Source organism: Hylobates moloch, unplaced genomic scaffold, assembly GCF_009828535.3.
Source record: "Hylobates moloch isolate HMO894 unplaced genomic scaffold, HMol_V3 SCAFFOLD_7, whole genome shotgun sequence".
NCBI classification, from domain to species: Eukaryota; Metazoa; Chordata; class Mammalia; order Primates; family Hylobatidae; genus Hylobates; species Hylobates moloch.
In genome coordinates this window covers 64,770,447-64,782,460 of record NW_026652282.1, presented here as the reverse complement: position 1 = coordinate 64,782,460, position 12,014 = coordinate 64,770,447, and the positions used below count along the sequence as shown (strand labels likewise).

At 35.6% G+C, this 12,014-nt stretch overlaps 1 protein-coding gene across 2 annotated transcripts; it reads right to left on the bottom strand.

Annotated features, from left to right (window-relative positions):
- Positions 1-727: 727 nt before the first annotated feature.
- LPAR4 (lysophosphatidic acid receptor 4) lies at positions 728-11,710 on the bottom strand. Of its 2 annotated transcripts, XM_032756387.2 has the most exons (5): positions 11,406-11,710; positions 9,217-9,266; positions 8,635-8,700; positions 8,116-8,217; positions 728-4,640 (listed from the first exon to the last, which is right to left on the bottom strand). In XM_032756387.2, the coding sequence occupies exon 5, from the start codon at positions 4,558-4,560 to the stop codon at positions 3,448-3,450; it is 1,113 nt and encodes a 370-aa protein (XP_032612278.1). In that variant the 5' UTR covers positions 4,561-4,640; positions 8,116-8,217; positions 8,635-8,700; positions 9,217-9,266; positions 11,406-11,710; the 3' UTR covers positions 728-3,447. The 2 variants fall into 2 exon arrangements, with proteins under 2 accessions (XP_032612278.1, XP_032612279.1); XM_032756388.2 differs by lacking the exons at positions 8,116-8,217; positions 8,635-8,700; positions 9,217-9,266 and having other exon boundaries at positions 1,028-4,640.
- Between the last annotated feature and the right edge of the window lie 304 nt (positions 11,711-12,014).

Here is a 12,014-nt window from a genome sequence, read left to right as displayed (position 1 = left end):
ATTGGGAGTGAAGACAAAAGGTAGAAGAGGGCAGGTAGGGATGTGAAACCTACAGCTTCTGTCCCTATGTTTCTGGGGACCTGACCTAGGACATCATTAATGGCAAACTTCCTCTAGTTTTAAATGTAGCCTAGGGCTGATCATGCTAGTCATGATCAGAAAATGCAGAGTTTGCTGTCATCTCATGGGGAACTAACACAGCATATGGTGCTTGAGATGCTGACATTGCCTTCCCTGAGAGTTAGAGGCATGAGCATGATGACCAGAAATTCCCTGTCTTGCTACCTCGGGACCATCACCTGTTCTAGGTATTAATCTGTCAGCCGCTTAGCTCTACATTCATCTTATTGTTGTCAAGATGATCTGTTCTCCCTATCTTTTCCCAGGCTTCCCAGTTGTTGTCCTAGAATATTTTGTCAAATCCTAGAAATTAAAATCTGAAGTCAGCTTGGCTAGCAACCCCAAATAAATCAAACCCAAGTTAGAAAAATCAGGAAAAGAGGTCATCAGTCTTTCATCTTGATCCCTGAAAAGTTACCCAGGAATTTGCCATTTGCCAATTCTGCATTAGTCTTCAGATAGCCTCAGAAATGAATTATTGAAATTAATTTGAGAGCAAATATAGTCTAATAATTCCTTTATGAAAAGATGGAGGGGAGATAAAGGAGAGATGCCTTTGGGTGGCCACAAATAAAGTTGAATAATTGATCAAAGTATAACTGCTGGATAATTCAAATATATTTTATTACATTTAATAAACATTTAAAATCCAAGTTGCAATTACAGCTGCAAAATTGCTTTTCCTTTCGATGTAACATAGTCGCTTTTATATTTAGTTATACTTTACATTTTCTTGGTTACATTGTTAATGTGACAAGTTTTATTATTAGCAATTTATATTAACTATAAAAATGGAAATTTGAAAAGTGAAATATAAAAAAATTAAAACTAAACATGGAAATTACACAAGAAACATTTAATAATATATTTTATTTCAACTTAGTTAATATCCCATTAAATGGTTTGGTGTCATAATCATAACATTTTATAATGTTAAGAGGCAAGGGCACAAACAAATGTTCACATATATTTTATACTTAACAAAAAATGGAAAAACATGAATACTGAAAGAAACAAAAGATTATTCATGCTTTTATTACTGACTTGATCTTACCATATAATCTAACAACTGAACTTACCTTAACCTAATTTTATTTAACTGAATCTAATGCCTTATATATTCCATCTATAGCCTCTTTTCATAGACTACATAATGCATAATTACTTTTAGGACTTTCATTGGGAAAAAGTAATGCCAGTTTTAAGAATTTATTTTCACTATTGTTTTAGCATTTTTTTCACTTCGTTCCTAACCCAGACACAGATTTTACAGTTTTTAAAGTTACACTATGCTCACAGATTTTTACTTAAAAGTCTCAGTATTTTTAAGTCTGCATATCATCAGAAAGAAAAACAAGTTAATGAGTTTTAAAAATTTGCTTATTGTTTTAGAAGTTTTACTTGTTTGTTATTGTTCTGTGCTTTATAATTGTTTAACCACTTTCCGGCACAAGTTCAGCAACTTGCAGGATACATTTTTCCTGGAAGTTTTATTTTAAAATTCTTAGCATTTTTAAACTGCCATGTTATCCAAATATTTTAAAAATTGATTAATGCACATTTTAAAATATTTTTTTTTGTTTTTCAGGGTTTAACATTTAATTTTGGTTTTTGTTGTTGCTGCTGCTGTGTATGTGTGTATACGAGGGTTTATTTCCACTGCTCCTGACTTGAGCACAAATGTAGCATCTTTCAAGTTCAGAAGTTATATTTACAAGTTTTAATATTCTTAAATATCCACTTTAGTTTAAAAAATAGTAAGAGTTTTAAAGATTTTTGTTGTTTAAGTAAATTATAAAAAATATTTTCTCTTTTTTTGTAGATTTTAAAATACTGTTTTTAATTGCTTTTAAACTGGGTGCCATTTTAGCAGCTTCTTAGTTGCATTTTGATCCAAAGCATTATATGAATGTTATAGTGTTTTGTAAGTTTTGCAGATGCTCAGAAAATGCAAGCTCTAAATTTTGTTTGTGCTTGTTTTGTTTGTTTTATCGCAGTTTGATTTTTTACCTTTTTTTCCCACAATTTGTTCCTAATCAGGAGACGAATTTAGCCACTTTGTAGCTGCGCTGTGCTTCAAAATTTTATGCAAATGACATAGTATTTTTAAATTTACAGAACCTCAACAAATAGTAATAAAAATGTTACAAATTATTTTTGAGGTTTTATTTTTATTTTTCTTGGGGTTCTGTAGTTTTTTTGTTTTGGTTTAGTTTATGTGTTGTTTTTTTTCGATTTGCTTCCAATCCAGGGGCACAAATTCAGCAGCTCCTGGCTATATTATGCTCCAAAATTCGATAAGAAAGAATAAGTATTTTCAGGTTATATATCTCTACTCCCTCCAAAAAGGATTAATTCAGGTTTTAATAAATGTTTTTGCTTTATAGTTTGATTTTTTTGTATTACTTTATTTTTTTTTTTCAATTTGCTCCTGACCTGGGCACAAATGCAGCCCCTTTCTGGCTGTGCTGTGCTCCAAAGTATAACAGGGAGGATAAATATTTTACAGAACGTAGTTTCCCAAAATGAAGATAACGTGACATTTTAAGAAAAAAATAAATGGTGGTGTTGCTCAAGTTTTTTTATTGACACTTTCCTGTTTTAAGTAATTTTCCAGCTTTTACCTGCCAGACACGTATTTAGCAGCTTTCTGGCTTTGAAGTTTGATGTGAAATTTTAATTTGGTGTAAAAACAACGAAGTTTTTAAAACTCACACTGCTGGTGATTATAATTGTGTAAATCCCGTTAATTTTCTCTTTCTTCCCACCCACGTACATGCCAACTCAATTTGTTTTCTGTTTTCAAAATGCACATAACATATTTTACCAATGTTAAACATTTGATGCATTTCTTATTAATAATGTTAGGCTAAAAGTATTCTTGTGCTAAAATAAACTCAACGACAATTCAAAAAAAATAAAACTAGCATATATCAGTAGTAACACAGTTTTTTAAAAATCCCTGAATTTGTTCTATATTTATAGGCCCAACCTAATTACCAAATATCATTGGAATAGGAAAACCTTTTTGAAAGTTTCAAAGTCATCTCTATATTATCAAATGCCACTGGCCACCTGGATAATGCGACACAATGAAATTCCAACCAAGCAGAAGACTTTGGCAATCCATCTTGGTTGTTGTAATTAGACTTGACCTATAATTACTGAACAAAACAGCAATAAAAACTCTACAGTACACCTTCAAACAAATGTATCTGACTGGATTTGGTGCATTATTCTCAGTATCATTAGCTTCAAATCTTTAGTTTATAGCATAGGAAAAATTATAGGAGAAACCATATCTGGACCTGAACGCATTTCTCATACCTAAAAGGTGGATTCTAGCATTAATTCACCACCATTATTTGTTGTTTGATCACTCACTTCCTCTTGAATAGCTGGAAGGGAAGGCTTTGTGGTCAAAGGTGTTTCGGTCTTAAACAGGGACTCCATTCTGATGTGGGTATTGATGTAGAAGGACTTCTGAAAGGACTCAAGGGTGAAGTAATAGATGAAAGGGTCAAAACAACAGTTCAGAGTTGCAAGGCACAAGGTGATTGGGTACATGATCTTTGCAAATCTTTCCAAAAAGCAATTAGTAATAGCTTGGGAGCGCACCAGGGCATACAGGAAGAGGACAGAGTTGTAGGGTACAAAGCATACCACAAAGACTGCCATATGTACTGTGATCATTTTCAGAACTTTTTTCTTATTGGTCCCAATTTGAGACAGAGTAGCAGGCTTGCGAAGAGTTCTCAGCACCACAGAAGAGCAAGAGACATTCAATATTAGAGGAATGATAAACCCAACAACTTCAATAAATATTGTGATCTTGGATAAATAAGTCTTCCAGACACGCTTGGAGAAGCCTTCAAAGCAGGTGGTGGTTGCATTGTTGACATTAGTGGTGGAAAACAAAGAGGCTGAAATACCGCCACTGAGGACTAGGATCCAGACACCAGCACACACAATGGCAGAATTCCTCCTAGTCCTAATAGTACGAGATCGAAAGGGATAGACAATGGCCAGGAAACGATCCACACTAATACAGGTGAGAAAGAGCATGCTCCCATAGATGTTGGTAAGGAATGCAGTTCCAGAGATCTTGCAGAGGGTGTCACCAAAAGGCCAGTGGCGGTTGAAGTTGTAAAATATTTTAAAAGGTAGGGTACAGACAAAAAGCAAATCAGAGACGGCTAGATTGGTAATAAAAATAGCAGTCTCACTTCTCATTTTCATGCGGAAACAGAAGACAAACAGAGAGACACTGTTGGTTATCAGACCCAAGATGAATACAACACTGTAGACAGCACCATTGAGATTATACTTGAAGGAATCATCAACAATGCAAGTATTATTGGCAGTAGCATTGCCCAACCTGGGTCTGAGGCTTGAATTTGAATCTTGGAATTGGAAGTCAATGAATCTTCTGTCACCCATGGACTTTTTTTTTCAGGAGGCCTGCTGGCTGCAGGGGTTCACGACTCTGACACTAGGGACCGGTAGGAAATATTTTCCTCCTATGAGAGACAAGATGGAACAAATAATCAAATTTGCCTTCCATCCATGATTTCTGTGTAATAAGATATTCTGTCCACCCAGATTGGAAGAAAACACGCACATTCCGTTTGGTTTGACAAGTATTTTTTGAACGTCTATCATATATTTAAAGGTAATACAAGAGTATGTTGCAGGAGCAGGAAAGCTCGCACTCAATGCAATAAGTGCAATACTATAGCATTGCAACGAATGTGACTAAGGTGTAGGTCACCCAAGAGTCCAAAAATATAAAATGATAGTTAAAACAGCATTTATGGGACTGCAAAACTTCTAACATTAAAGTCAGGCTTTATTCACTATGATCGGCTTGAACTTATCTTCTACAGTAAGTACTGCCAGTACAATTATTTTATTTGGAAAATGCTTTTATAATGGAAGCCTTTTCCCTTCTGCCCAGAGTCCCTCCAGTCTGCCCACTAGTGATCCTTTTACACAGCATGATTCTAGCTCACTGGCTATATATTATTTTGTGAGTCTCAAGTTGATACATTTCAAATAGATCTCCCCAGTTTTCCATTCAGATTTTTTATGATTTCAATCATTTTATTTTTTATTTGCATTATGTTTAACTGACAAATCATAATTGAATTACATGTTTTAATATATGTATACTACATGAGATGATTATGTCAAGCTAATTAACATATCCATCCCCTCACTTCAGTTTTATGTTTCCAGGAACATATATATTATACCCACAGCAAGCAGCCTGCAAATGCCTGGCACTTCTGCTCTGCTGCTCTGAGTAATCAAACTTTGTGGGAGAGAAAGGACAGACAAGAAAGCATTACATTCTCAATCCTGAAGAGAGGGCATGGGAAAACTGCCACTGTGGCCCTATTCATAGCTCCCGTTGCTTGAACACACAACCACCTTTGCCGTCTAGAAGTGAGGGTGTGGTGCTGGGACTTAACACAGCATTAGAAGCAAGGAGTTCTATTTCTGACTCAGACACTGGTTCACTCTGTAACTTGGCTATACTCTCTTTCTTCCTTGTATAAACTTTACCTCTAAGCCTCACAGCTAAAGCTAGGAAGATTCAAAAGGGCTTGTGAATTGCTTTATGAGCTTGCCAGTATTCGGCCCTACCTAACTACAGAGAAACATTATATAAGTTTGTTTCCTCCTCCCTTCCTGAAACAACTGTAACTTTATATTTCTGTCTTTTTTGGTACGCTGAAGTTCACATTAGGAACACATCCTTCTAGTGTCATGTATATGTTGTGCCTCAGAAAGCTCCCCTTGAGTTTCAGCCTTAACTACACAATTTACTCAAACAGGACAATCCAGGAGTGTGCCCTCAAGGTAATATCTCCCATACAGGTATGATTAAAAAAACAGAAAGGCATTTGGCTCTTGAGATGATTCTGAAGAAGAATCAATATTAGCCTCTTTCCTTACTGGCTTCCTTTCTTTTGACTAAAAGAAACAGTGTTTCTAACTATTAGATCTTCCTAAGTAGCCAACATATTGTGCACTAAATAGAGGCAAAGGACCAACACTTGAGGTTCAGACGAGATGAAGAAGGAAAAATATATGCTGATGCAGTTAATTACATTTTCCACTGCAAGAAGCATTAAACTACTGTCTTCTGCAAACCTCTGCTGCCAATTATTCTGACAATTAATCACCTAAGGGTGTCAGAGAGTGTTGGGTAGCTGCATTTTTATTGACAATGGACAGGAAGCAGGTCCCTTGGAGGTTGACCAAAAAGAAATCTGACCCTCAACTTTTAACTTCAATCTACACCTGGAGCTAATTCAGAGTGGCCACAATTGTTTCCTCTTTTTTTTTTTAATTTCTAATGATAGTAAAATACAGGTATACCATACTTGGGGTCCTTAAGCCCCCTGGAAGAAGTAAAGTTAGCCTTTTGACCCTATAAGGATGAATAACCAAATCACTTCACTTCGTGAAGTGCTAAACTTTCAGATGATACATTGAAAACAAAGCTCCAACTTCTGGCATAAATATGCCCAGTACCCTAGAAAAGCTGACTTGCTTTTGCTCCCTACAGAGGACAGTCCAGAGCTGAGGAAGATAAGGCCTTGAAGGCAGAGTATACTAAAATTATTTTTGCTTTGCTCCATTTTTAATAAGCGCAGGCCAGGTCAGAGTGCTTCTAATCCCCAGAGCATTTCCTTGTTCTACTCTGGTCAAAGTTTATGAAAGTTGACACAATAGTTTTCAGAGGAAGATGAAATCTATTGTGTTCTTATCTATAGATACTTAGCAGTGAAGCAGATTTAAAAATACACAAATGTTGTGAAAAATACAGCTCAAAACAATCCTGCTGGAGCAATAGGGAATATGTTCAAACTGTTGCTTCTCAAATTAGCGGTTCCTAACAGATAAGACTCCTTAAGGAAATTTTCTAGGTCAAGTCACAGGCATCGGTCACAATCATACAGGTTTTATATCAATGTTCCTATACATTGGTTGATGCTTCATAATAGTTTTTAAAACAAAACCTAGCTTTATGGCATTCCATATGGAGGGAACCATAGATAAATGTTTCACTCAAGAATGGAACTAGGACATTGATCTATATCAACCTCTTTTATTTTTGATGCAAGAAATATCCTTTTAAAAGTGGCTTATCTACACTAATCTGGTTTTCACTAAGATTATTAAGGCTGCTTTGTCCCTCCATTTTATTTGAGGAAAACAGGAAACTGATATGGGCCTCAATTTGATAAAATCCTGTTCTCAGTGATTAACTTGATATTTTTTTCCTTTCATCAAAAAAGAAAAAAAATATTTCAGTCTCTCATTAACACTTCACTTGATAACACAGTCCAATCTTTGGGAAATAATGTGGTCTGGTGCTCAACATGATGGGGCCAAAGATTGCATCAGCCCTACTGAAGTAGAATTTTCCCTAGTACTTAGTTACAGAGTAAGACAACTACAGTTAAATTGCTCAACCTAATATTATAAAATTGTCTTGAGTCTTGAGACTCAATATCTCGTCTCAGCAGAAGCCCCAGATCTTTGGGGACAATTTTTGGGTGTTCCCAAAATAACTCATTTCCAATTTCTGTAAGGGTCATATATACCAGCCAGGATTTTGACATTATTCTATATATTTGAACAGGCAAATCAGTTATCAATTTGGACACCAATTCATGTGATATACTTAGACATTGAAACTGATAATAGCAATAAAAAGAGTCTCCCATATCTAAAGGTAAATCCCAGTGGCAGAGAGGGGTTGAGCTAAAGAATCAATATTCATCTTCATCAAAATTGCCTGGATTATAACAAATTACAATTCCTCCATCCATTCTAGATCTTTGGATGATACAATCTTTAAAAAGTTGGAACTATTTGTTACAACAAAAGTTGGAGAATTAAATTAGGAATTTGTAGTTTCTCTACAAATTTTCAGGTTATTATTATTATTTCAGTAATTTTCAGGAGGGTAGGACTCACCACATTAGTTCGAACCAAATCCTGGCACCAATTTTATCTAAGACTGGAATAACCAATGAGCTTCCTGGAGGCACTGTAGTCAGAGATTTCCTCCAATGCGTGCTGTGAAATAGAAATAGTCATAATAGTGTGCCATAAAGAGAGCTGATAGCTTTTCAATAAAATGTATGTTTTCAATAAAATGATCTTATAGAATATCATAAGATAGAAAAAGTATTATATGATATAAACCAGAGTAAATGAGACCCAATAAATTTTAAAATACTATTTACATGCATTGGATTTCATTATTACAGAATTACAGATAACAATGTATTTTCCAACCTGTCACTGCTGTGCTATATTTTATTAGTAGTATTGACTAAACACTAATGCATAAAATCCATATGTGGTAACCTATAATAATTTAAAGATAATGAGTGACAAAAGACATAAAAATACTTCCTCCACTTCCATAAGGTAACGCATTACATTAAAAATACCAAAACAAAGGAGAATTTTGTTTTGGCATGAACTTACATTGGGTCTTTTTTTTTTTTTCTTTTTTTCTTTTCTTGGCAACAACTGTTACCATTGGGCAGGGTCCTTAATAAGGGAAGAGGGAAGAGGAAAGATGACTGGAACGACAGGTGGAGACTCCACTGTCTTGTTTTTTACCTACGCACCACACAATTTCTCTCTCCACTGAACTACAGTGATATGACCAAGGCTTCAATTACTGGGTATTAGCACACTGACTGACAATCACTGCACCTTTACCAGGATGTCCCAGGCCTACCCAATATAGCATGTCTGTAACATCTCCAATTCAAACTCTGCACAAAATATTTGTATAGAACCAGAAATACTCTGCGATGGAATTCTTACGAGTAGCAACCGCATTTAGAATTTACCCATTACAGTGCTTCCACCTGTAAAGTAGAATCATCCCCTAGCTCCAAACTTCCACTATTGTTGCATCTCATCCTTTTCTAAACAGAGGTAGCCTAAAACAAAGCAAACTGCTAAATAGTATTACGACTCTCCTGAAATGATTTTTCTATAATCTAAAAAAACAAAATAAATACAATGATTAGATGATTTAAGATACATTGAGATCGCCTTAATATTAAGGAGAGTTGATTTTCACACTCCTCCAGAAATCTATATTCCTGGAATGAAATGAATATTATTTTATTGGTTTATTGTAAAGGAAAACAGAAGCATTAACATTATTTTATGCCTGTCACAGTTGATAACGATTATACAGAAAACCTTTTATTCAAAATCCAAGCAAATTAGGAAGTTCAAATACCCAGAAGTTTTTATAACTGATATTAATTAAATATAGACACATCCAGCCCCATCACGAGCTCTGTGAGAGCAAGTCACAGTCCATTTCTGAGTCTCAGTTTATCTTCTCCTTTAATCTTCAGTCTTGACTGACAGAAAAGCAACCTTCAATGAGTGCCATGCTGGTGGCCTTACTGGCTGTTCTTTTCCATCATTTATTTTCACCTGCTTACACTGGCCACTGTAAAACATTTTTTATTTCCTCAAAGTCTGCAAGCAAGGAGGGTCATTAATTTTTATTAGACTTAATGAAATGATTGCTAGATTTATTTGAATATTAGAAATAAATAGTATTAATTAATACCAGAAGCTAAGAATCACAGAGAAAGATGCCACTAATATCCTAAAGTCTTCCAAATTCCCTTATTTTCCTCATCCTCTGTCCTTGTGCTCATTTCAGCAGGCATATCAACTCTAATTGTTCAGGTCTCAACCCTCAACCCTCAACCCTTCCCACCTGTTTCCTGGTCACTTCACCCCTCAGAATATGAGGTTATCGGCACACTTCAGGACATAACCATGTAGAATCATTAGATCATTTACCCTTTACATTGTTCTGATAACTGATTATTTATCCACTCAAAGTAAAGGTGGATTCCCAGTGGTAGGTAACCTTTTATCAGGCTCCCAATTTTCAGTACTAATATTCGCAAACACATTACAGGTTTTGTTCTTCCCCCATCAAGAAGGCCAAGGGCAGACTATGTATGATGACCATATACACAGACAAAAGGTAGCTACACAATTAGGTGCTGAACAAACCACAGCAAGGGCAACAATTCTCACTGCATTTTCCCAAAAGGCAATTGAATAGATCAAGCTTTAGCTAAGCTTGGCCTGAATGTTTCTGTGAGGCATCTTCCTGGTTCTCCCTTTAACTTGCAGAGAGCACACATTCTGAAAGACTGGCCTGATTGTTCCAATAAGGCTTTCATTCCCATCTCTGATTGGCAGGAGAGACTTTAGAATGTAGATGCCATCAAGTTTATCAGGTGAACTTATCCTTCTTGGCAAGAGTGCAACTTTTCATCTGTGACAAGGCAAAGGGTTTTATAATCTATGTTGATGGGGTATGATGTTTGGAATTTTGTTCTGAAAAATAAACGTGTTGCAAAGCCATTGGGTATTCTGGACCTCAGGTTATTATTATTGTCTTCATGTTAGTCAAGATAAAGAAAGATGGTATAATTTTGTAAGGTAGCAAAGTGAATAACCCCACCAAGCTCTGAAATATTCTAACCTTTGAATTTGTCTGGTCTTTTCCACACTGAAGTAATGATAAATTACATTGCTGAATTTCCTTTTAAAAGGTAATTGAAATACAGTATTTAGCAACTCAATAAGACCTTTTTACTGAAAAGATTTAAAATTTACAAGAAGAGAGTTTAAAGATGACACATTGATGCATTTGTATGGCAAACAGCAATTAATTTCACATATAATAGCAAATTCAGTTTATGACAGAGTTTTTCATTCAAACATGATTCTTCCTTTATGGGCAAGTTCATGAATTATTCAATATAGCAAATGTCACATTCTCCATAAATCAATTAAGCATCAAAGACATGTCATGTATAGTTTTACTAGAAGAAACCTCATCATAATATAAGCCACGTTAGCTCACAATAAATTGTAAACCAAAGAAATACAAAGCTAGCCAACATACTTTCTAAATTGTTCTACACTGTGATTTTAAATTAGCTCTTTAGAACAACTGTGTTTACATGAAACAGCAGCCTGAAAATCCTGTATCTCTTCCACAGAAACAATATTATTGCCAAAACAATGGAAATTCTCGTTTTTTACCATTCATCACGAAGATCCTTGTTCAGTACTTCAGAGTTGAAGTCTAACTTCTTTCCTTACACTCTCAAAGCATCAGTGTTTCCACTGTAGTTTGTTATGCTATCCCCCAACCCCAAACGCCAAAATCAAATCTTTTTCAAAGAGAAACTTACCCCAAGAAAGAGTGTGCTAGATGAGAGAATGTGCTGATGCCTGCAGATAATTAGATAATAAACATGTAAATGGGCAACTAGCCCTTTGGAAGTGCATATTTTTATCCATTTTTTTTTTTTTTTTTTTTTACAGGGAAAGGTTAGCCCAGCCTAAAGTAGCAGACTCTGGGCTGTCGCAGCTTCTTACTGCAAACCGCTCATTCTGTAAATGTGAGCTTATTTACATTTATCTCTTTCCCTTTGTTAACGACTCCCTCTCTTGAATGCTGTAGCCCGCATGCCTTTAGCAAACAGGACACAAAAAGGCCTGAAGTCCGAGCTGGAGCCGACGGCCAGGGAAACTCTTGGGGGTCTCAATAGGAAATGATTTTCATTGGCTAAGGAGGCATTATTAGGAGTCTAGATCCCGCCCAATTCCCTGTGCTCCATCGTTCCCTTAGTCACCAGTCACTGGACTGAATAAGTTTTTCCTTAAAGAGCATTGCCCAGGAAAAGCAGTTTCACAGTCAAGAATTAATGGCTTAAGTGCCACTTAACAATATAAAAAGTGTCTTTCCTGACCAATTAATCCACAGAGAAAGCCTGTGTGCTGTCTTTGCTGCAGGACTG